Below are 21,209 nucleotides of genomic sequence, written 5' to 3'. Positions count from 1 at the left end.
TCCACCAAGAGCAGTGAGGGAATAAGAGAGGCAGTAAGGGTGTCTGTCATCATAGATCCTGGCTCTGCCACTGACCCGCTGGCTGATCTTTGGTAAACTGATGTCGTTAAGCCTCAGTTTTCTTCTCTGCAAAATGGGAAAAAATCATGCCTCCCTCTCAGGAGGGTCTTTGCAAAGATACCAAATCATCAGGTATGCCAGCAGCACAGCAAGGGCTGGCTTCGGAGCGGCGCAGGGTGGGAGTAAGAGCTTGGCTTCCAGGTCAAAGTGCTTGGGTTCAGAGCTTGGCTCTGTCACTTCCTGGCTGCTTGGCCCTGGAGGTGGGCTGGAGGGTAGGGAGGAGTACTCTTTGCAGCTCAGTTTTCCCACCTATAAAATAGAGTCATAGCTAAGTGCATCAAGCAATCATTATGAGGGCTTAAAGGGCTTGATACTTGCAAAACCCTGAGGACGGTGCTTGGCACATAATACATGAGAATCTGTGAAATACCAGCAGATGTTCTTTTTCATCTGTGTAAACTTATGCAACTTTACCTGCTGAAATTTCTTTTCAGCATCTGGAAAATAAATCTTCCTTGAAACTGTCATCCCTCCTTCCTATGAAGGATGGTGTTCGAAATCCTTCTTTCCCTCACGTGGCACTAACTGCATCTCATCCCCTGACCTTTCTCTTTTCCAGCCTTCTGGCTCCCTTCTCCTTAGGACGTTAGGCGAGACCACTGTCCCCTCTCTCCTGTTTGCAGCACGGAGCTCAGCGGGGGCTTCCTGAGTGCGTAGAAAGTCAACTCCCCGTCCAGTGTGCTCCGTGATCTGAGGGCTCTCCATGCATCCCTTCATCAACACTAATGGGAACGCCATCGTGTCCTAGGCACTGTGTTAGGTGCTGGCGGCAAGAGATGAATAGCCAAGAGATGAGGAGGCCAAAAAGGAAGAAAAGAGATCATTAAGTAGACTTTGATAAGTTAAACAATGAGGGAAGCCCTGAGTCCCATGGGAATACAAGGGAGGACTGGAGGGTTGGCAACGGTCTCCTAGGGGAGGTGACATCTCCTAAAAGGCGCCCTGCCCTGGTCCCGGGCGCCCATTGAGCACATCTGGATGCTGCTGAACATCTGCTCCTCTGTCCCCTCCAAGGGCAGCTGACTCCTCAATCCCCAGCTGACCCACAGTTCCTCCTCCTGGCACATTCCCTTCCTCCACTGGGCCTTTCACATGGCATCCCCTCTTCCTACAGTTTTCTGTGGCTCCCCGTTAATGACTCTCCTTGTGTAGATCTTGGCTCAAATGGGACTTACTCCAGATAGCTTCCACCGACCTCCCTGACTAGGTCAAATCTCCCCATCAGTGACCGTCCTAGAACTTTGTACCCCTATTTTATAGCCCTGACTACATTATATGACTATTCAATTCCCAGCTCCTACAGATCAAGCACAAGGTTTAGTGAATAGCCGAATGACTGCATGAATACATAACCAATGAATAAGGCTGGATAATATGTATGTTAATCCTGAAAGACTATGGAAATTATGGCTTCTTTTTAAAGTTAGTTACAATAATCACTTATTTATAGTAACTATCATTTATTATAGTAATAATTGCAAAAATTTCACTTGTTCACTTATTCATTCACAAATATTAATGAAGCACCTGATTTGGGGCAGATGCAGTTCTCAGCACTGCGATGAGAAAGCAGTGAAAGAGTTAGCCAGGCGCCCTGCCCCCTGGACTTTGTATTTGGGTGGAAAGCAAAGAGACAAAAGCATGAGGAAAGAAATCAGGCTTTGGGGGCACCTGGGTGGCTCAGTCGTTAGGTGTCTGCCTTTAGCTCAGGTCATAATCCCAGTGGGTCCTGAGATCAATCCCCACATTGGGCTCCCTGCACAGCAGGGAGTCTGCTTCTCCGAAAGAAAGAAAGAAAGAAAGAAAGAAAGAAAGAAAGAAAGAAAGAAAGAAAGAAAGAAAGAAAGAAAGAAAGAAAAATAAATCAGGCTTTGGAAAGTGACCACTTGTCACAACCCCACAGCTGCAGGCTTTTACAGCTCATCGTTTCCTCTCGGATATCACAAGGAGAAGGATGGCATTGACGCAAGAAATACAGGAAAGCTCCTTGGGAAAGTCCAGCCAGTGGGCTCCTCAGCACAGGTCAGCTCGGCAGGGTGGGGGTGGGGGGGTCTCAGTTGTTGGTACCAAATGCTCGGACAGCAGGCTGGCTGGGCTAGGAGATGATGGGGCACCTGAGGCCCCAGCTGGAGGTAGATCAGGGCACGGCTGGTGTCTGATGCCAGGTGTCCTGCACTGGCCAGAGGGCTGCTGTTGGCTGCGGACACAAAGGCCCAACATTCCCTGGCCTCAGCAGCCAGGAGCGGGAAATGAGGGCTGACCTGGCCAGTCCCTTGTGACGACAGTGAGTCCTGCAGCCCTTGAAACCTGAGGAGGTGGGCTGAGGTCAGTGCTTGCTTCTGTTCCCCCATTGGGGGTAAAATTTAGGCTTTGAATCTCTGCTGCCCTGAATGTGGGACTCCTTATAGTAGATACAGGGGTGACAGGATGGGGACTGCTCTAGGGAGGATGGATACGGGGGTGCGGCTGGGGTTTAGGGAGCTGCCTCCTTAGGCTCTGAGTCGATGGAATGATGTGTGGTTCTCTGCACTTTATGGGCTCATGGTAACAGCTGCCAATTCCCTTGTACACTCAACAAATGTTTATTGAGCTCCTACTGTGTGCCAGACCCACGCTGTGCTGGGTGCTTGAATGGGATGTGGTCCCCAGCCTCCCTCAGATCATTTGGGCAACCTTTTGTTCTTTCTAAAGCATTTGTCGGGATCTCAAGCAATCCTTGTTACAGTCCTGTGAGTCCCATGAGAGCATTACTGTTGTTCCCATTTGACGGATGGGCAAGAGAGGCAGAGAGAGGTTAAGCAATTTGCTTAAGGGCAATCAAGGTAAAAACCAACAACCAGGTCTTTTTTATTGTTTTGCTGAGCCCCACCAAGGGGAGGCAGGGAAGTACTTTATTTTGATTTTTAATGGTTCACCCTCACCATTAGAGTCTGAAAGTAAAACTTGACAAATTCGGGAAGGCTTCATGGAACCCCTGACCTTGATTTCCTTACTCACAATTTCATTTTTAGCACCTTCTTCCTAAACAGAACCAACACCCTTGACAGGCAAGAGGATAGATCAGAGATCTCTTTAAAGTTCTTGCTATTCACCACTAATGTCACACTTTGGTGCCCACCTTGACCAGTTCTGCTTAGAAGACCTCACTGGCTGGACGCAAACCCAGCTTGGTTTGAAGTTGCAGTGCCTGCTTGGTTACACGCACAGACCCTGCAGAGAATCTCGTGCGTCTGTGCTTCTGCTTCTGCACTTCGTCCAGCACCAAAGAGCACCCTGTTCCCCACACAGGCACTCAATAAGCCCTAATTGATTAGCTGATTGGGAACAGCAAATACATAGCTGAAGGGCCTGGAAATACAATTTCCCAAAGGCTGCCGGCCAGCCAGGGGCTCAGGGGACAGGTGTTTTCAGATCCACGTGCTTGCTCATCCCCAAGGCAAAGTTTAAGGTGAGCGACTGTGCGTTACTTTAGAACAGCGTAAAATTGGAAACATGCAAATACTCGGTGATAGGGGAATAGCTAAGCTATCTGGGTTATATTAAGATTCCAGAAGACTCTATAGTTTTTAAAAGTGATGACATGATATCACACAGAGAAATGTGTACCAGGTACCGAAGCAAAAAAGGCAGAATATGAAAAGAATGTAGAAATATACATACATACCTTTAGAAAGATGAGAAGAAAACTTGACTACTTAGTAGCCCCTTTACGTGTGTGGAGGGGAGTGGTTAGAGTTCATTAAGCAAAAAGAAAGGTTGTAGGGTCAAGTCTGTCACACTGTGTGGTATAATAGGGAGAGTCCCTAGGACTCAGATGGCCTTGGGATCCTCATGCTGTCAAACATGGACGATGAGATTTTTTTTTTAAGGTTTTATTTATTTATTTGACGGAGGGAGAGAGAGGGAGCACAAGCAGGAGGAGTGGGTGAGGGAAAAGCAGTCTCCTCCTGAGCAGGGAGCCCGACGCAGGGCTCGATCCCAGGATCCTGGGATCACGACCTGAGCCGAAGGCAGATGCTTAACCAACTGAGCCACCCAGGCGCCCCTGAACAATGTGATCTTAAACAGTCCACTACGCTGATCTTTAGTTTGTTATCTGTCAAGTAGGAATTTTATACTTGCCCTGTCTGTCTCACAAGGTAAGGATTGTAAGGCCATTTAGAGTTTTTATTTACCCCCACTTAATATGATATTCTAGATTTCCATGTAGAAGTAATAACGCGTTTGACCATGAGGTACTGATTTACACCTGGCCCAGAAGCTACAAAATATACAGCATATAAATGTTACTATTTTTCTGAAATCCAAAAAGGAGCTTTGCAAAATCCCATGGGTTTTGAGTAAGGAATCATGGACCTGTACTAAGCATGTTAGGCATGTTATTTAACTTAACCTTCACAATAATCCTATAGAATAAGTTTTATCATTCCCATTTTACAGATGAGAAAACTCGTGTGCCTAGAAATGAAGGAATTTGACTCCCTATTAAAAATAAGTGGGCCAGTTCAGGTCAGAAGCATTCAAAGCCCATGATTTTGGCCATGGTGACCACATCAGCAGGAGTCCAGAAATGCTTGCTAGAGTGACATCTGCTTGCATTTGACTTGTGAGACTAATGAAGGAGAATATTTCTCCTAATATCTGACACTGAGTGGATGCCAAGCACTCGTCGAACATTGTCTTATCTGGTCTCCACAACTCTGGGAGCTTTGGACTAGTATTAGCCCCATTTTTAGATGAAGAAACTGAGGCTTAGACAGGTTACGTAACATGCCCACATAAGTCAGGGACCTGAGGTTCAAACTCAGGTCTAATGATTTCAAAGCCTGAGATGTTGCATCTTTCATTAGGCAATCAGGAAGTTCTCAGGGCAACATGGAGTGTAGAAGGCCACATTCCAGAAAGACCGAGCAAGTGGCTGGTGGCAAAAGAGAGTTATGAATGTAGAGCAATCTGGCTCCTTCCATTTCCTGGTCCTTCCCCTTCCCTCCCTCTCCCTTCCCTGCGCCTTCCTCCTGTGCAACAAGGTCAGCTGTCATCTCAAGGACATGAAATGTAAGCTAGGATTGATGTCAAGTGCCTTCAGCAGAGTCATAGAAAGGAAAATATATGAAAAATATATCTGATGCACAGATATGTCCATCAGAAGAAGAAAACTTGTTTCTTAGGATATTCAGGGCCTACACAAAGGCAGAAATGAGGAGATATTCCTGCAAAAGGTGCCATCTGGTCCTGCTGGTCAACAGGCCTAAGACCCTGGGGAACCGATTGAGCAAAAGTCAGCAAAATAATGCCTAATGTCATTGCGTTTTCATTTCTAAAGCAATCCGAGGCAGAGGCTTGCTTTTTTGGTATCGAAGAGTTGCAGACAAGGTTCTGTCCCCTGCCTTGACCCTCGGCTTTGGAAAGACTGTCTCAGGAAGGTGCCTGTGGACAAGCCAAGGAGGCGGTGGGCACTAGATGTCCTTGACTGTCCACCCAAAGGTGGTTGGCAGACTGTCTACCTTTAAAGGACTCCCAGGGACCCTACTGCAGAAAAGGACAGCTCCTAAATCAGATTAATCCCAATTGGATTCGAACTGAATCCTGGGGTATATACAAAATTTGAAAGGTCATCTGCATTTCTGGGTGCTTTACCATTTATGAGTGAAGGGTTTAGGCTGGGGTGCAACCATGTCAGAACTTCTTCCAGGATGCCAAGCCTAGACCATAACAGGCAAGGTCTCCTGGAGGTGGAGTGGGAACTAGACAGGAGGTATTAGTTCAAGGCATGACCAGCAACTTGTGAAGGTAAGGAAATCAGAGCGCGAGGGTTAAAGATCTGATTGCAGGTGACAGTCAAATGTTTTAAAAAAGGCATGTAGAGGGAATCTGGATTGTGCACCTGTAGAGAGTAGGGGAGGGGTTGGTTACAAGCAACAGAATCAACTGACTAACATAAACCAAAAGGAATTATTTGGAAAACTGGGAGGAACAGCTCAAGGAGTTGAAGGAAAGGCCAAAGAACATGCTGAGAGAACAAAAGAAACCCAAATGGTGAGATGTTTTAAACTCCCACCAGCTAGGGTTACCAGTTGGCCCTGGTTTGCACAAGACTTTCCCAGTTGGGGCACAGAAAATCCCATATCCTAGGAAACCTCTTAGTGTCAGGCAAACCAGAATGGCTGGTCACCCTATGACCCGCAGGGTGGTGGGCCAGAGTTGACCAGTGAAAAATCCCCTGGGGGCAATGCCCAAAATCTTTTATTTATTTTATTTTTTTATTTTTAAAGATTTATTTATTTATTTTAGGGAAAGAGAGCACACACAAACAGGGTGAGGGGCAGAGGGCGAGGGAGAGAGAGAATCCCAAGCAGACTCCCCACTGAGCCTGCCGTGGGGCTCAATCTCACTACCCTGAGATCATGACCTGAGCCAAAATCAAGAGTCAGATGCTTAACTGACTGATCCACCCAGGTGCTCCCCAAAAAACTTTTAATAACACGAATGCCTAATATTCCATTTAAAAATGTTTGCTGTGCTGAATTGGAATCTAATACTCTCTCTGGTTGCTCCAAGCCTTCAACGTGGTTGCTTCTACACTCCCTCCTGGAGGGAGGCTAGAATGTGCTCCCAGTGAATTAAACTAAATTTGGACTACATCCACTGAGCTAAATCTCAGAGGGGCTCAGTGTCTCATCAAAAGTCATACAGATCATGAATGTGGGAGAACCAAGTCAGACTGTTATTTCCCCACCATTGCCCTACTCTGGGGTGTCCTAATACTGCCAGACCCTGGAGACTCCAAGGTCTGTGGGTGGGATGGTGGCCTGAGCATCCAGGTAGCTTCAGGAGGGCCTCTGCAGCCTGTTGCAATGTTCCCCAGGGCAAGAATGCTTATGTAACAGGTAGAGAGAAGGGTTTGCCAAAACCAAACAGACCCACCTTTCAGTTGTGCTAACCCAATCCGTGCCCCAGCCTCTAGGAGAACAAGACACGTGCTAGGGGTATGAGGGACCCCAGGCTCTGCCTGCAATCCTCCCCTGCCTGGTCCTGTCCCTTAGGAGGGGTTCCTGGGAGGGGGCTGGGCCAGGTCCCACAATTCTCCATCCTTAAGAACTCTCTCCATCTCTCTTCCTCATTCCCCACCTCCCCGATAAGGCCTCCAGGGGCCTCCACACTCTGACTCTGTCCCCATCTTGTACTCCTTACCCCTTTCCTCACAAGCACCAGCCACAGTGGCCTTTTATCTGTTCCTTGGACTCTCTGAACTCATTCCCACCTTCGGGCCTTCCTACTAGCAGTCTTCTCTGCATGAGTCCTCCCCATCTTCGAAGACAGGCCGACCCTCATTATCCAGATTCCAGGCTAGTGGTCATCTCTGCCCAAAGACCTCTCAGGGCCGCCCAGGCTAAAGGAGCTACCTGCTCATTTGCCTACGCTTCTGTTTCAATGTATTATAACCTGTTATTTTCTTGTTTATCATCTGTCTCTCCCTGCCTTGGTTTACAAGACATTTCATGATTCAGGCCCGGCTTCCCATGAACTCCATTGTTCACCCCTGGGAGCTAATGCAGACCCTCAGGGACCCTGCTCTCTCTGAGTTCCCAGCCTCTGCACCTGACTTCCTTTCTCCCTGGAGGCTGCTCTTCACCCCACCTCCCACTTCACCCCCTGTCCTGACTAAATCAGACATAGACATAGTTGTCAACCCCTAACTCCACTTAATTCCTTTTCTCCTCCATCAGCCAGCCCATCAGGGTTCTCTGCGTCCTGTAATGCAGGGGAAGACATCACTCGGGGAGGGCAGAGATGAGTCTGCCTTGTTCCCTGCTGTGCCGGGGGCTTAGCGCAGGGCCTGGCACACAGTGGGGTGGATGGACACATGAAATCCGTCGCATCGACAGCACTGGAAGAGCATAGCCACTGCCGCTGGCAGGCTGTCACACGGAGAGTTTCCAGGGAGACGGCTCCCACCCGGAGTTGGCCTGAACGAACCCGAGAACTGCAGTGGATGGAGACCGTGCTGCCGGCTGCAAGAGCAGTAGGAGTGTTCCAGTGAGAGGAGCACAGGGGCAGGAGCAGGGGCTGCGGGGAAATGACACGCTGTTCTCTCCAGATTGCGCAGGACTGAGGGGGAGGTGAGGAATGAGGCCAAACCACAGAGGGTTGTATAAGCCTGGAGGAGGCAGAGAGCTGGATACTAAAGATAATGGGAGATCATTAAAGAGTCTGGAGTAGGGAGGGAAATAGTCAAATCTGCATCTAAACTGAAAAACCACAGCAGCTGGGTGTGTTTTGGGACGAAGAGCTCCATCCTCAAGCTAGATCCTTGAGTTCTCTCCCAGATTACCCCACACTATACTTCTAGCTCGCGCTCTTAACCGGTACAGGAGGCAAGGGCTTCAGTAGAAATCTCCCCCCTTAATCCCTATAGGAGGTTGAATGGTGCCCCTCCCACCCCCCCAAAAAGGTCTAGTCACATTCAAACCCTTGGGACCATGTGAACACGACCTTATTTGGGAAAAGGGTCTTTGCGGATGTATTGAGCTAAGGGTCTTGGAGATAAGATCATCCTGGGTTACCGAGATAGGCCCTCAAGCCAGTGACAAGTGTCCTTAGAAGAGGCAGAAAAGGAGAAGACCAGACAGAAGAGGAGCAGGCCCTGTGACCAGAAACTGGCATGGTGTCACCACAAGCCTGGGAAGCCAAGACACGCCAACAGCCACCCTGAGCGCTTGGCACTGAAGGAACATCTTTGCCCACACCAAGAACTGTGTCACCAGAATGAAGCAATGGACAAGTCAGTGGAGCTGGGTCTTGGGTCAAGCTCCCAAGACCCTGAGAGTGAAGCTGGCAGGGCTTTGCGGAGACGAATGTTTTGGCAAGAGGGGGTAGGACAGTGAGTTGCTCAATGGATGTGAGCGCAGATATGGCAGGAATGGTCATTGTCCAAATAGGATTCGTAGCATCAGGTTCCCAAAGGGGCCTGTGGGGCTCTGGAACAGTCAGTCTGGTCTTTAGGGTGGGCTTACTAGGGCCGACACTGTCAGGCTTCATTCATTAAGCGTTCCTGAACATACCCACTGTGTGCTGGCTTTCTTCTGCACTGTACCCATCTAGGCACAGTCAACGTCTGCATTTCCAGACAGTGAGCAGTAGCCAGCCCATCTCTGAAAAAAACAGTATTTGACCTGAAGGTCTGCACTGCGTGTGTGTGTGTGTCTTCCCTTCCACCCTGGGGAATCCTCACCTATGTCTATAGAAGAGTCAGCTTCCTCTGTTAGAAGTTTCTCTCTTGGAGGGCTAACCAACTTTGCAATGACGTAACTATCTCTGTGAGTGCCCATTCAGTGTCTTTCTCCCCGGCTAGCTGTACAAGCACCCCCATGACTACCCCTGGCTCACTGTAGGTATCCCATAAGAATCTGAATGAAACAGGCCAATTCTCAGGTGCACCTGAGTTTTCAGAAGGAGAAAGATTTCATTTGGTCATTACAAATCCTCCGAGAGTGCCAACAGCTAGGGGCTCGGGCTTCATCTTAAGAGAAAGAAATAGAATCAAAGGGAAAAGGCCAAGGGCAAAAATAGAGCCACATGTGGGAGGTGAAGATGTCAATCTTAAACCCAGGGCTGCCGGAGGCCAAAATGTTACAACCCTCCCTCCTTGTGCCTATTTTTTTTTTTTTTTAGGTCTTGGCTAAGAGGGCACCCTATACCTCCTTCCTCATAATCCCAACTCCCCCCCCAAAACTCCCCCTCCTAAAGATTAATTTCTCTTTGTGAATAGCATTTGGATGGGCTGGACTCTAATGATGTCCAGAATCTCATCAAAGTAAAAGGGGCACTTGACTCTTCACAAATCCTCCCCAGAGTGTTGTCTTCTTACACTCAAACAAAAAAGTGATTTGCAGAGAAATGTGGTAAGTCCATGTTGTGGACTGGTTGCCACCAGATTTCCTCTTGAAAAAGATGAATAACAGTACCCACCTCAAGTGGGAGAACATTTGAGATCGTGCAGACACACTCAGTGCCCTGCCTCGTTGCAGTCCCAGTAGTCAGTACAAGTCTCAGAGCTGACAGTGGTAAGAACTGCAGCTGTTGTTAAAATTATTAAGACCAGTCCCTCTAACTTGCAGTGTGATCAGTCAGTTGCTCCCATTCCCTGAACCTGTTTCCCTGCTCACCAAACACAGGCCGTCCAGCTATCCCCAGTTGCACCATGGGTGTGGACCAAGCTATCCTTCTGAGATGGGCACCCCAGAAGGAAAGGCAAGGTTATGGTCATTCACTCATTGTTATTAATTAAAGATTAGGCTCTCGTGAAGGGTGGGCAGATGTCAGAAGATCAGCCAGGGTCCTTGGCATTAGCTCTCCTGGGGCCCTTGCCTCAATGCAGTGTCATCGGAGGGTCCCTTTGGATTAGATGAAGGTGGGGCAGAGGAGGTGAAGAAGGAAAATATCAAGAAAGGAAAGCATCCGTTGAATAGAGAACAGAAGGAGCTGGCCAGGTAAGAAGGGTCTTGGGTACCCTCAGACTTCTTATTCTGAGCCCTACCTCTTGCCTTTTCTCTGAAGCTCCATAAGGTAGACCCTATTTCATGACGCTTGCCTCTTTCTCTAAAAACCTGCTCTAAGGCAAGAGCCTTATATATTTGTTTATACTAACATGTAAATGGCTGTCAGGGCTTTATGCTTGCTTGTTTTTATAAAGGGAAACGGTTTCAGTCAAAGAAATGAATACCTTTAAGGGAGTGGGGGAGGCAGAGGACCTTCCCAGCAACTCGGAAAGCACACTGCCTGCTCCATCCAGAAAACCAGTGGCTGTGGCAGTCAGGACCAAGCCATCTGGGTTTAGTTGAACTGACCGAACAATTTCTCTTTCTGGAAGTAGGAAAGTAGGCAGGAGCATGGTGGGGGGAGAGGAGGATGAGGGACAGTAGACAGAGCAGAGGTACACAAAGTAGGGAAGGATTATTCCCTTCAAAGTCACCTCTCAGGGAATGAAGAGTTGCTAGGAAGGAGTGCGGAGCTCTGTTTCTTCAAAGCATCGCTTTTGATGTAATGAAAATAAGGGGCCCTGGTGGCTCAGCTCTTTGGAGTAGCCTCAGCCTCCCCGCTTGGCCCCTCTTGACTCATGAGCCACCCCAGGTCATGGCTGGTCTATATCAAGAAGAGCTCATCTCCTGAGCCGGTGCAGCCAACCTGGATGACTGCCCACGCCTCCCCATCTGCTTTGCAGCTTCAGACCAAAGTAAGATTATGGACCAGATCATGCTCCTGGTGAAGAATGGGGGGTTAGGTGGAGAATTCTCGTTCCTGGGAGGGTCAGAGCAGAGATGGTAAAAAGGACTGTCAGGGAATACCACCGGCCCTCCTCACGGGGTGTCTCCACCCAACAGTCCTCCTGGTTTAGGACAGCAGCACGACACGGTGTGAAGGGCTTGGCCTTCAGCGGCCCCTAAGAAAGGGGCTCCAAAATAGAAGAAACAGAGATGGATCAGAGTCAGTCCTGGAACACAAACACCAGTATATTTGATGTGCACGAATGTGAAAAGGAACAGACAAAGAGACCGATGGAGACAGAGCAGGCGATGGGCGCACAAACCAGTCATGTGTCCTTCTGAAGAGCCGCTGCAGTTGGGAGACAGTCCCACCCACTTCCAAGTGGGAGAGCCGGGGCCAGCAGCTCCTCCAGGTCTAGGGTGGCCTCAGGGTGGAAGGTATCCTCCCTGCCTTAGCCATAGCTCTGGGGCCGGGCCTCCCTCCTTTCTGCATCCCCCATGATGATATCTGCGCGGCCCAGAGCTCCATCAGTGCAGGTTCTCAGGAACTGACCCACTCAGCACTGCCTCCCCCAGGAGACCCATGCAGAGAGTGAGGGACTAGGACAAGAGGATTTCATGGGCACTCCCTATGTATTATTGCTGTAGATAAGCATAGGCCATTGTGACTCACTGGCAACAGAGGGGACAGGGCACAAGGGACAGGATGCCTAGCAGACCTCAGAAGCGGTTCAACCATGCAAGGCAGCACGTGGCAATCCATAACTCAAAAATGCTGCCACGTCTAGTGGAGAGAGATCCAGGACACCAGAGGTTCACACACAGCCAGCAGACTCTTCCTGCCAGCACCCTCACTGCTTGGCAGAGCTGGGGTGCCTGGGCACTAAGGGATGAGGGCCCTGAAGATACCCAAAAAAGCAAGAGTTGAAGTCTGGGCTACCCCTGGTGAATTCTGAGCCTGCTGACCTGAGCTCCAGCCCTGGATTGTTGCCTCCCTTCGCTGGGGACTCTGTGCCCTATGAGGGACAGTAAGAGCCACAGGACACCTGCATAAAGCAGAAAAACAGCGCTCTGCACGTATCAGGCAGGCAGGTTTACTGCAGGACCTCCCGTCCTTGGGAGTCTGTAGGCCCCCGAGAAAAGGGTGCCAGGGAATGCCCGTGGGGCAACATCTGGAGTGGCCAGACCCGATGGGCCACACAGGGACTTGCTCTGGCTGAGAATCATGGAGGCCCTGTGCCAGCAGACACTGACAAGCTGCCCACAGATTCAGTAATGGGAGGGGCGGTCTAAGGTGGGTGGTGTGGTCTAGGGGCCCATGTGAGGGGCCTGGAAGGGTGTTGGAGTCCAGAAAACTGAGATATCACAGAGTTAGGGGACAAGGCCAAGGAAATCATTTCCCAGAGGGGACAGGGAATTCAGACAATATTTTTCCTCTGCAATCCCTTCCACCTGTAAATGGAAACCCGAATCCCTGCATGCCCCCAAAGCCCTGGAATTGGGGCCACAGTAAAAACAAAGGTAGGTCTGGCCCCTGCAGAACGTAGTTCGTGCCTGGATTTGAGCAGCCCGGCCGGGACACAGAGGCTGGGAAATGCCCTTCCTCCTGTCCTGGATGGGGTCAGTTACACAAAACAACCCTGTCAAAGGCAGAGTCTCCCAGCCTTTCTCCCCATTCTGCCCATCCCCAGCCCACCGGCCCTGGCTCACACCCTGGCTGGTGCTACCCGCGCAGTCCAGGTGGAGCAGCAGGGCAAGGAAGAGGAGATTCTCTCCACAGGTGGTATTTTCATTTTTTTAATGATCTGTAAAAAGGGACAGGCTAATTTCTATCTAAGAGTCCTAGTGTGGTCAAGATAAAACCATGTACCATGGCATAGGCTGCGTTCTGATGGACCGCTCCCCTCAGGGAGTGGGGGCAGAGCCAGAAGTGGGCTGGAGTGCGGATTTCACCTGTCCACCGCCAGCAACAGACCTGTCACAGAGGAAGCGGGGGCAACCAAGATGACAAGGCCCGTGAGCATGGCAGGGTCAATACTGTTTAAGGAGTAAGCTCGAAAAGTCAGCCTTGCTTGGGAGGGGTGGGACGGGGGTAGCCCTGAGGAGGTTTTGCTGCAGGGCTGGGGCTATGGCAGAACCAGCTGATCGCTTCCCAGTAAAGAGGCTCCAAAGACCCTTGCAAAGTTGAAAGGCTATTTTCTTTTTCTCCCTCACTCATTCTGCATGGGTCTCCAACACAGGATGCCTGCTCCTCCAATCCCTAGAAAGCTCTATTGACTGACTGGCTTGAAAAGAAACCAAATGCCTTCTCCACCCCCCCCCCCAACTCCCTTAAACTGATTTGTCTCTAGGTCCCCACTGTGGCTCTGAGGGGGTGCATCTTGGCCTGACCGTTGTTGGGGAGGGTATCATTCAATTCAGCCGGGCACTGTGGGGAGGGGGCACTGCCACAGCCCGCCAGACAGGTGAGGAGTGTAAAAGGGGAGCTTCCCAGTCATCAGGCAGCAGACACAGTGGAAGGAAGGTCGCAAGAGGGTGGCAGGGTCCGTCTCAGGGCTCTATCTCTGGCAGCTGCTGTTTTGGCCAAGGAGTTGGGGAAGGGAGTGGGTGTGGTGACTGACATGGATAAAGGGGCTGCTAGTGGTAAAGGTCTTGAAAATAAGAGAGAAAAGGGGGAAACGCCACCGAACACACAGGGATTGAAACCTCCAAAAGCCCAAGGTTGGTGGGAATCCAGCACCAGGGGGGCCCCCAGAAGGCCAAGGGAACGGGGGGGGGGGGGGGACGGGAGGGGGAGCCCTGGGGGAGGGGAGAGGAGCCAAGGAAAGGCCTCCAGCCCTTGCATACCAGCACTGCTGCCAAGCAGCCTCCTGGCTGCCCAGTCTCTCCTTAGGCTGCAGCCCAGCAGGCCCCCAGGGAGGTATCGGTTGCAAGCAAGCACCTGAATATTGCCTAATGGAACCAGCCAAAGTCCACCTAACCAGGTGAGAGGGAGGAGGCCACGCAGCAGCCCAAAGCCTCCCCAGGCCTTGCCTCCCACCTCTGCCCCGTTCTCAGAGCCCCACAGCCAGGAAAGGGCCTGCTGCTTCCAAAGTCACCCAGGTGGTCCAGCCGCTGCTTAGCCACAGGCCTCGGGCCCCAGCCTCCGAGCTGAGCAGAGATCCATAGCCCCTTCCCAGAGGGACTCCGCCCGCCCCAGCGGAGGATGCTGGGGTGAAGGGGGCGTCGTCTGTGCCCTAGGGGACTGAGGCCGGTCCCAGGCCAGGGCTTGTGCTGTTCAGAAGACGTAACCCCACCAGCTTGGTACCGCCGCCCACCGGTCCATGAGCGAGCCCCGGGCCCCACCCCCAGCCCCACTCAGTCTGTCTTGACGTGGCCGTTGGCCAGGGCCAGGGGGCCCCCCGGCTCCCCGGGCTCGGCATCCTTGTCGAAGCGGAGGCGGAGGGTGTTGCGGATGATGAACTGCTCCATGATGAGGGCCCCGCAGAACCAGGGCACGGCGTACTCCAGGGTGATGAGGCCCATGAAGTCGAAGTCGAACTGGGAGTAGTCCCAGGGGCAGGCGTTGAACTGGCGCAGGATGAGGCCGGTGGTGAACTCCCACACGTAGGTCCAGAGCGTGTAGATGAGGCAGCGCAGGAGCAGCGGGCAGCGGCCTCGCAGGCGGAGGTACATGCGCTCCACGATGAGGATGGAGGTGCCGTAGATGAAGAGCGCCCACACGCTCGTGACCCCCGGGAACTTCCAGTTAAAGTTCACCACGAACTCCCAGGCCGCCGTGAACATCACCTCGCAGAAGTAGCCGTGGATGGCGTACAGGTACCAGCGCGACAGCGCCGTCAGGGGCTCGGCCGACGCCATGGAGCCGGGCGGGGCTGGCTGCGGACACAGAGGAGACAGGTGAGGGGGCAGCCCCTCCTCCCGGCCGCCCACGCCCCGCCCACGTGTCCGCCGTGACCAGGCTCGAGGGGATTCCAAACCTCCTCCGCCGTCCTCTTTGCTTACGCGCGCTGCTCTCGATCCTGTTGGCGGTCCACGACTTCATTCCTACTCCTTACCTTAGCCAGGCGGGCATGAGAAAGGCAGGCAAGAAACTTGGAAGTCCCTCCGGCTTCCTCTGACCAACTCCACTCCAACGCTTTTGGAAGGAGGTGTCTCCTACATACGCTAGGCTTTCTTTTGGATTATCTGTGGTCAAACGGAAGAGCTGGCTGTCCTGGCCCACCAGTCCCCTCCATTTCTGGGCTACTAGCTGATTTCTCATCAGGCCCCTCCACTGGGGTCACCATCTCTTCCACCACTTCTTCTCAAACAATTCCACGTCACTCATATTTCTGAGATTTTTCTAAGCAACCTTTTGCATTTGTCTTGTGTGTGTGTGCGTGTGTCTGTGTGTGTTAACATATACTGACATGTACCATGTTAGCTGTTTTTAAGTGTATAGTTCGGTGGCATTAAGTACATTCACACTATGGTGCAACTGTCCCCACTGTCCATCTCCAAAACTTTTTCATCATCCCAAACTGAAATTCCACACCCATTAAACATTAACTCCCCACCTCCTCCCCAGCCCATGGCAACCACCACTCTACTTTCTGTCTCTATGGATGTGACTACTCTAGTTACCTCTTTTAAGGGGAATCATTCAGTATCTGTCCCTTTGTGACTGGCTTATTTCACTGAGCATAGTGTCTGCGAGGTTCCGCCATGTTGTAGCATGTGTCAGAATATCCTTCACTTTTTGAGGCTGAATAATATTCATTCCTTCGTGATTGATCTATGTGATTGATCTGTCACATTTGATTTATCCATCTGTCCATTAATGGTTTGTTTCTACCTTTTGGCTGTTATCACACTGCTGCTGTGAACATGGATGAACAAATACCTGTTCTAGTCTCTGCTTTCAGTTCTTTTGGATTTATATCCAGGAGTAGAATTGCTGGATCACATAGTGATTCCATGTTTATTTTCTGAGGAATGGCCTTGCTGTTTTCCATGGCAGCTGCACCATTTTACATTCCCACCAGCAATGCACAAGGCTTCCAGTTTCGCCACATCCTTACCAGCACTTGGTATTTTCTGGTTTTTTGATGATGTCCATCCTAATGGGTGTAAAGTGGCAGCTCGTTGTGGTCGCATTTGTCTTTAACTGCTCCATGAAGCGGGTTTGGGTGTTTAGTTTCAATGTGGAGAGGAAACCAGTGGGCTGACAGAGGAGAGAGTCCTCCTCTCTACTTATTCCCTTCCCCTCCTCTCTTCTAAGCTCCACTGGGCTTTAAGGCCCCAAGCTGCTTCCCTGAAGGCTGGCCTGGCCCACCGACCTCTCTGCTTTCCCTTGCCCTCAATCAGTGACTGGATGACTCCCTTGGCCCTTTATCCAGTGCCACCCGGTTTCCTCTTAGAAGGCATGTGCCCTCTTGCTCTGCCTCACTAGCCTGTGTCCTCCCTGAGGGCAGCGCCTCTTTTGCACTCCTCTGTTCTGCAGCCTGGGCACAGACCTCTCCAGGGCAGGTGCTCTCTAAATGATGCAGGTTTATGGGGGTGGGGGAGGAGTTCAGGGCAGCATCAGGAATGGGAAGGCAGAGCATGAAAACATGAATCCCAGCTCTGCCAGCTGCCAGTGGACCCCAGGCTTGTCACCTCTGTCAAGGTGGGAAAGGGGACAGAGGTTAACGGGACGCATCTGCAGCCTGCCTGCCGTCTGGGAATCCCAGCCTCATCTTTCAGCTATAGCAGACCTCGTCACAAGAATACGCCCCCACCCCACAGTGCATCGCTTTGTGGTCTTCCAGGCACTTTCATTCACATTTTTCTTGTTGGTTCTTACAAAATTAAGATTCATGCAAAGAAGGGCAGGGAGTTTCACTCTTTTTTCAGAGAGACAGTTGGGGCTCAGAGAGAAGTGGGTTTGCCCCATATCCCAGGGCCGGTGAATGGAAAGGATGAGACTAGAATCCACATCTGATTTCTACTTCAGCACTCATCCCACTGCCTACTAGTGCCCAGCTCCTAGACATGCGTGCCTAGTGTCACTCCCTTCCTCAAAAACATTCACTGGCGCCCCATGTCCTAATGAAACACCACAGCATCCTTGGCCTAGCATTCAAGACTCTAGGATCTCACTTCAGCCTACTTTTTCAGCCTTCTTCTCACTGGTTGGTTCTCCTGGTTTTCCCTCCTGCCTCTGCAGATCTGTCTGTGTGTTTCCTGTCCACAAGTACAAACCTAACCTCCAGGTTACCTTCAGAATCAAATCGTCTTCATCCCCACCACCACAGCCCTCTCTTCCCCCCCTGAATAGCCAGAGTACTTATTCTGTCTTGCTTTGGTCCAGATGATTTCCTGTTTTATTACCTCGATAACTTCCAGGCCCCATCCAGACATCTCTCCTGTGTGTCCTACACCTACGTATCCCACTTCTTCCTGAACACCTCCACCTAAGCGTCCTATAGGCACCTCAAACTCATTATCTTTTCCCCAAAACTTGTCTTCCTCCTGTGACCCCACCCTGCACCCAGTTAGCAGCCAGAGGCCCTGGGGTCATTCTAGCTTCTTCTGCCACATCCCCACCCGAACATGAGCTCCCTGAGAATAAGGACCTTGTCTGTCTGGCACTGCATCCCCAGTGCCTAGAACAGTGCCTGGCACACAGCATTCAACTAAAGAAGACATTTCTTAATCCGTTCGTAATTGCTACATATAGAGCATTCCAGAACTCAGTGGCTGAAATCAGATCTCATTTATTGTTACAGCTTGTGTGTCTGTGGGTTGGCAGAACTTGGCTGGCCTCGATCATGAGACTGCTGGTCATCTGGGGGCTGTGTCCTATCCTTGACTGGGGTGGCTATAACCTACCTGTCTCTGGCCCCCTGCATGCTTTCTCATGGCAGGGGCAGAGGCACATGGACAAGCAGGCCCTACTGCCCCATGCTTTTCAAGACTCTGGTTAAGTCGTGCCGAGGAACATCTTACTGGTCAAAGCAAGTCATACGGCAAAGCCACCAAGTCGGCCATTACCTCCTGTCCTTTCTACCACTTAACTGTGCTTGAAATCATCTCTTCCTCTTGACTCGCCTTTCTCATTGCTGCTGCCCTGCTTCAAGCTGTCACCATCACTTACCCGGATGCCCCCGGTCATCTGCCAGCTGGTCTCCCCGCTTGCCTTTTCCTTCCCAATTCACTCATTAAACTGAAGAGTGTATAGAAACAGCAGTCTTTCCAAAACACAAATCCGATGCTTCTCCCCACAGAAGGCCCACTAGTGTATCCTTATCATCCACACAACGAGGCTCGAACCCCTAGGGATGGCTGGCAAAGCCCTTTGTGGGACACCTCTGCCTCAGATCTTGTCCTCTGGGTCTTTTCATTGCTGCTTTTGCTACCTGGGGTGCCCTTCCCAACTGCTACTGTCACCACCACCCCCAACCCATGGCCCGTGACCCGTAATCCTCTTCGGCTGCCCTGTTTGTCCACCTCTGCACCCCGTTAACTTCTGTGACAACAGTTCACACTATGTTTTGCACTAGTGGCGGCTTGATGAACGTTTAATATAATGGTAAGAGGGGGAAAAAAAGCAGGATTCAAAACTGAATAAATCATAAATTTATGATTTTGATTTTGCAAAAGCATACATACATACAAATGTACAAAAAAATTAGCCATAATCATCTCTGGCTGGTGACATCACAAGTGATTTTTATTTCCTTCCTTAAACTTCTCTGTATAATCTAAAATCTTTTTCTAATGAGTATGTCTAAACTTTTATAAAAATAAAATTTTATCTTAAATACATCTGTTGTATGACTATGTATTAATCATCTTTGTACCTTGTATACAGAAGATGCCCCACAAATTTGCCAGACAAATGAACCTAAGGAAACCTGATGTCCTATAAAGTTCTGCGGGTCCTTCCCTCCTGAGCCATCACCAACGACAAGGCATGATTCACGGGTTTGAATAGCATGAAGTGGTTAAGCCCAGGGGCTCCAGATCCTAACGTCCTGGTCTCCCCCCTTGCCTTTTCCTTTCCAATTTCCCGGTACCCTTCACCTGTGGAAGGTAGGGCATGTTACCTGACTTCTGTGCCTTGGTTTTCTTATAGGTAAAGTGAGAATAATAAGAGTAAGTACTTCTGGGGGTCACCGTAAGGGTGAATGAGCTAACAGACAGACACCACTAAGATGAGAGCGAATGCTCAGACAGGGTAGAGGGTGGCTGTCACTTCTGGCCCAGAGCCAGGCCTCTTGGTGCGCTTCTCCCGCTTCGAGCGCCACCTCCTTCCTGAGGCAGGGTCATTCCGGCCCTGCCGTCACTAGGGCAGCCTTCCTTGCCGAGCAGGTCAGGCCCTCACCTCCACCCGGAGCATAACCCGGCAGCCAAGCAACCCTGTGGAACCAGTAACCGCACGTACAGCCCACGGGAGAACCAAGACTGAGCTGAGGAGAGGCAAGGCGAGCTTCCAGCTTTCGTGTGGCTTGGGAGGGTTCGTGAAAGGGGAGGGTCTCAGAACTAGCCCTCCGAGGTCCTGGCTCAACGAGAGGGGTGGAACGAAAGGGCCAGCGTTCCTGGCACAGCTTCTCACACCCTCCTTTTATCCTGAAACCCCACTAGGTTGTTCCCCCTCTTAGAGTGGGCGAGAGCACACCCAGGCTCCAGGGAAACTCACTGAGAATGAGGAGACGCCCACGACCAGACACAGGTGGGGCTGCGGTGGCCCGGAGACCACTCTGCCTCCCGCCGAACTCTGGCCCCTCTGAGCTTAGGTCTATCCACCGACCTGCACTCGCGCCTCCGGCCCCTCTGGCCCCCAGGATCCGGGGGCAGGAGCTCCCCGTTCATCCCGTGCGGTGGCCTGACTGAACTAGTAGATTCCTCCAGTCAGCCGCCACCACAATGCTGACTTTAACACCCTGCTCTCCTTGCCTCGTGGGCTCATCTCTAGACACAGCCGAGGATGTGTTCCCAGTCAGTAACAATTCAGGGGCTCCAGTCACCCCCCTGGAGCTGGTAACTTGGAAGAGCTGGACTTCCAAACCCTATGAGCAAAAGCAAGATGGAAGGAGCCACTGTTAAAGGGTGAAGGAGGGCAAGCTGTTGAACAGAGGAAAAGATGGGCAAGAAAGAACGGGGTGAACGCAAGGACAGGATTGCATTTCTGGAATCTTCCATCCCTGAAAGAACAGGGTTAGGCAGAGGGGAAGCATACCTAGGCAAGGTCAGGCCACGTCCGAGGGATTGTGCCAGAAGAACACGCCTATTCCACACGAGGCAAACAGGGGAAGCTGGAAGTCCTAACTGAGGCCAGGAGACGGGGGTGAAGACAGAGAAAAGGGATATGAGACTGTGTCATCAGCTGAGATGGCCACTCATACTGCGGCAGCACGGACGCTAACATGAGAGGCCGCACTGGCTTGGCTGGATTTTCAAAACTCCACTCCCTGAACCCAATGCTAACACTCACAGGAGTGCTTAAACTTTGAGTTGGGACAAGCTCCCCCACCCTCTCCTGGCCCGGCCAGGCCTCCCCCCACCGGAACCCTTTGCCCCAGACCCTCCCTGTACCTCCTTGCTCCGCACTGGGATCAAAGCCCTGTGAAGGCCTGCATCAGGAAGAACCAGCAGCTCACTGGACGGCGGCCTCTTTCTCCTGGTGACAAACACAACTATCCTGAGGACCATGACACAGAGAGAGGACAGCGGGGAAAGAACACCGCAGGTGAAGTAAAGAGGAGATCTGGGCAAGGAAGTAAACAGGAGAAAAGAATTTGAAGAGCTGGGGACAGTTTCACAAGCAGGATACTGGGGAACAACACACAAGTGCAAGAG

General features: G+C 51.1%; 1 protein-coding gene across 11 annotated transcripts in view; it reads right to left on the bottom strand.

Moving 5' to 3' along the window:
- Positions 1-11,612: 11,612 nt before the first annotated feature.
- The window catches only part of TMEM229B (transmembrane protein 229B), a 38,545-nt gene continuing 28,948 nt past the window's right edge, over positions 11,613-21,209 (bottom strand). For 5 of the 11 annotated variants that reach the window (XM_048219816.2, XM_026489703.4, XM_057318624.1 and 2 more), the window contains exons 3-5: positions 20,946-21,030; positions 20,590-20,678; positions 11,613-15,263 (exon numbers count right to left, since the gene is read on the bottom strand). In XM_048219816.2, coding sequence (XP_048075773.1) covers positions 14,742-15,245 — 504 coding nt within the window. In that variant the 5' untranslated portion in view covers positions 15,246-15,263; positions 20,590-20,678; positions 20,946-21,030 and the 3' untranslated portion in view covers positions 11,613-14,741. Of the gene's footprint in view, positions 15,264-18,971; positions 20,420-20,589; positions 20,679-20,945; positions 21,031-21,209 lie in introns of those variants that run through there. The other 6 variants (XM_048219817.2, XM_044380498.3, XM_057318626.1 and 3 more) reach the window with 3 other exon arrangements.

Source organism: Ursus arctos, unplaced genomic scaffold (genome assembly GCF_023065955.2).
Source record: "Ursus arctos isolate Adak ecotype North America unplaced genomic scaffold, UrsArc2.0 scaffold_25, whole genome shotgun sequence".
NCBI classification, from domain to species: Eukaryota; Metazoa; Chordata; class Mammalia; order Carnivora; family Ursidae; genus Ursus; species Ursus arctos.
Note: the sequence above shows the minus strand (reverse complement) of the source record. Positions and strands in the feature narration are given on the sequence as shown.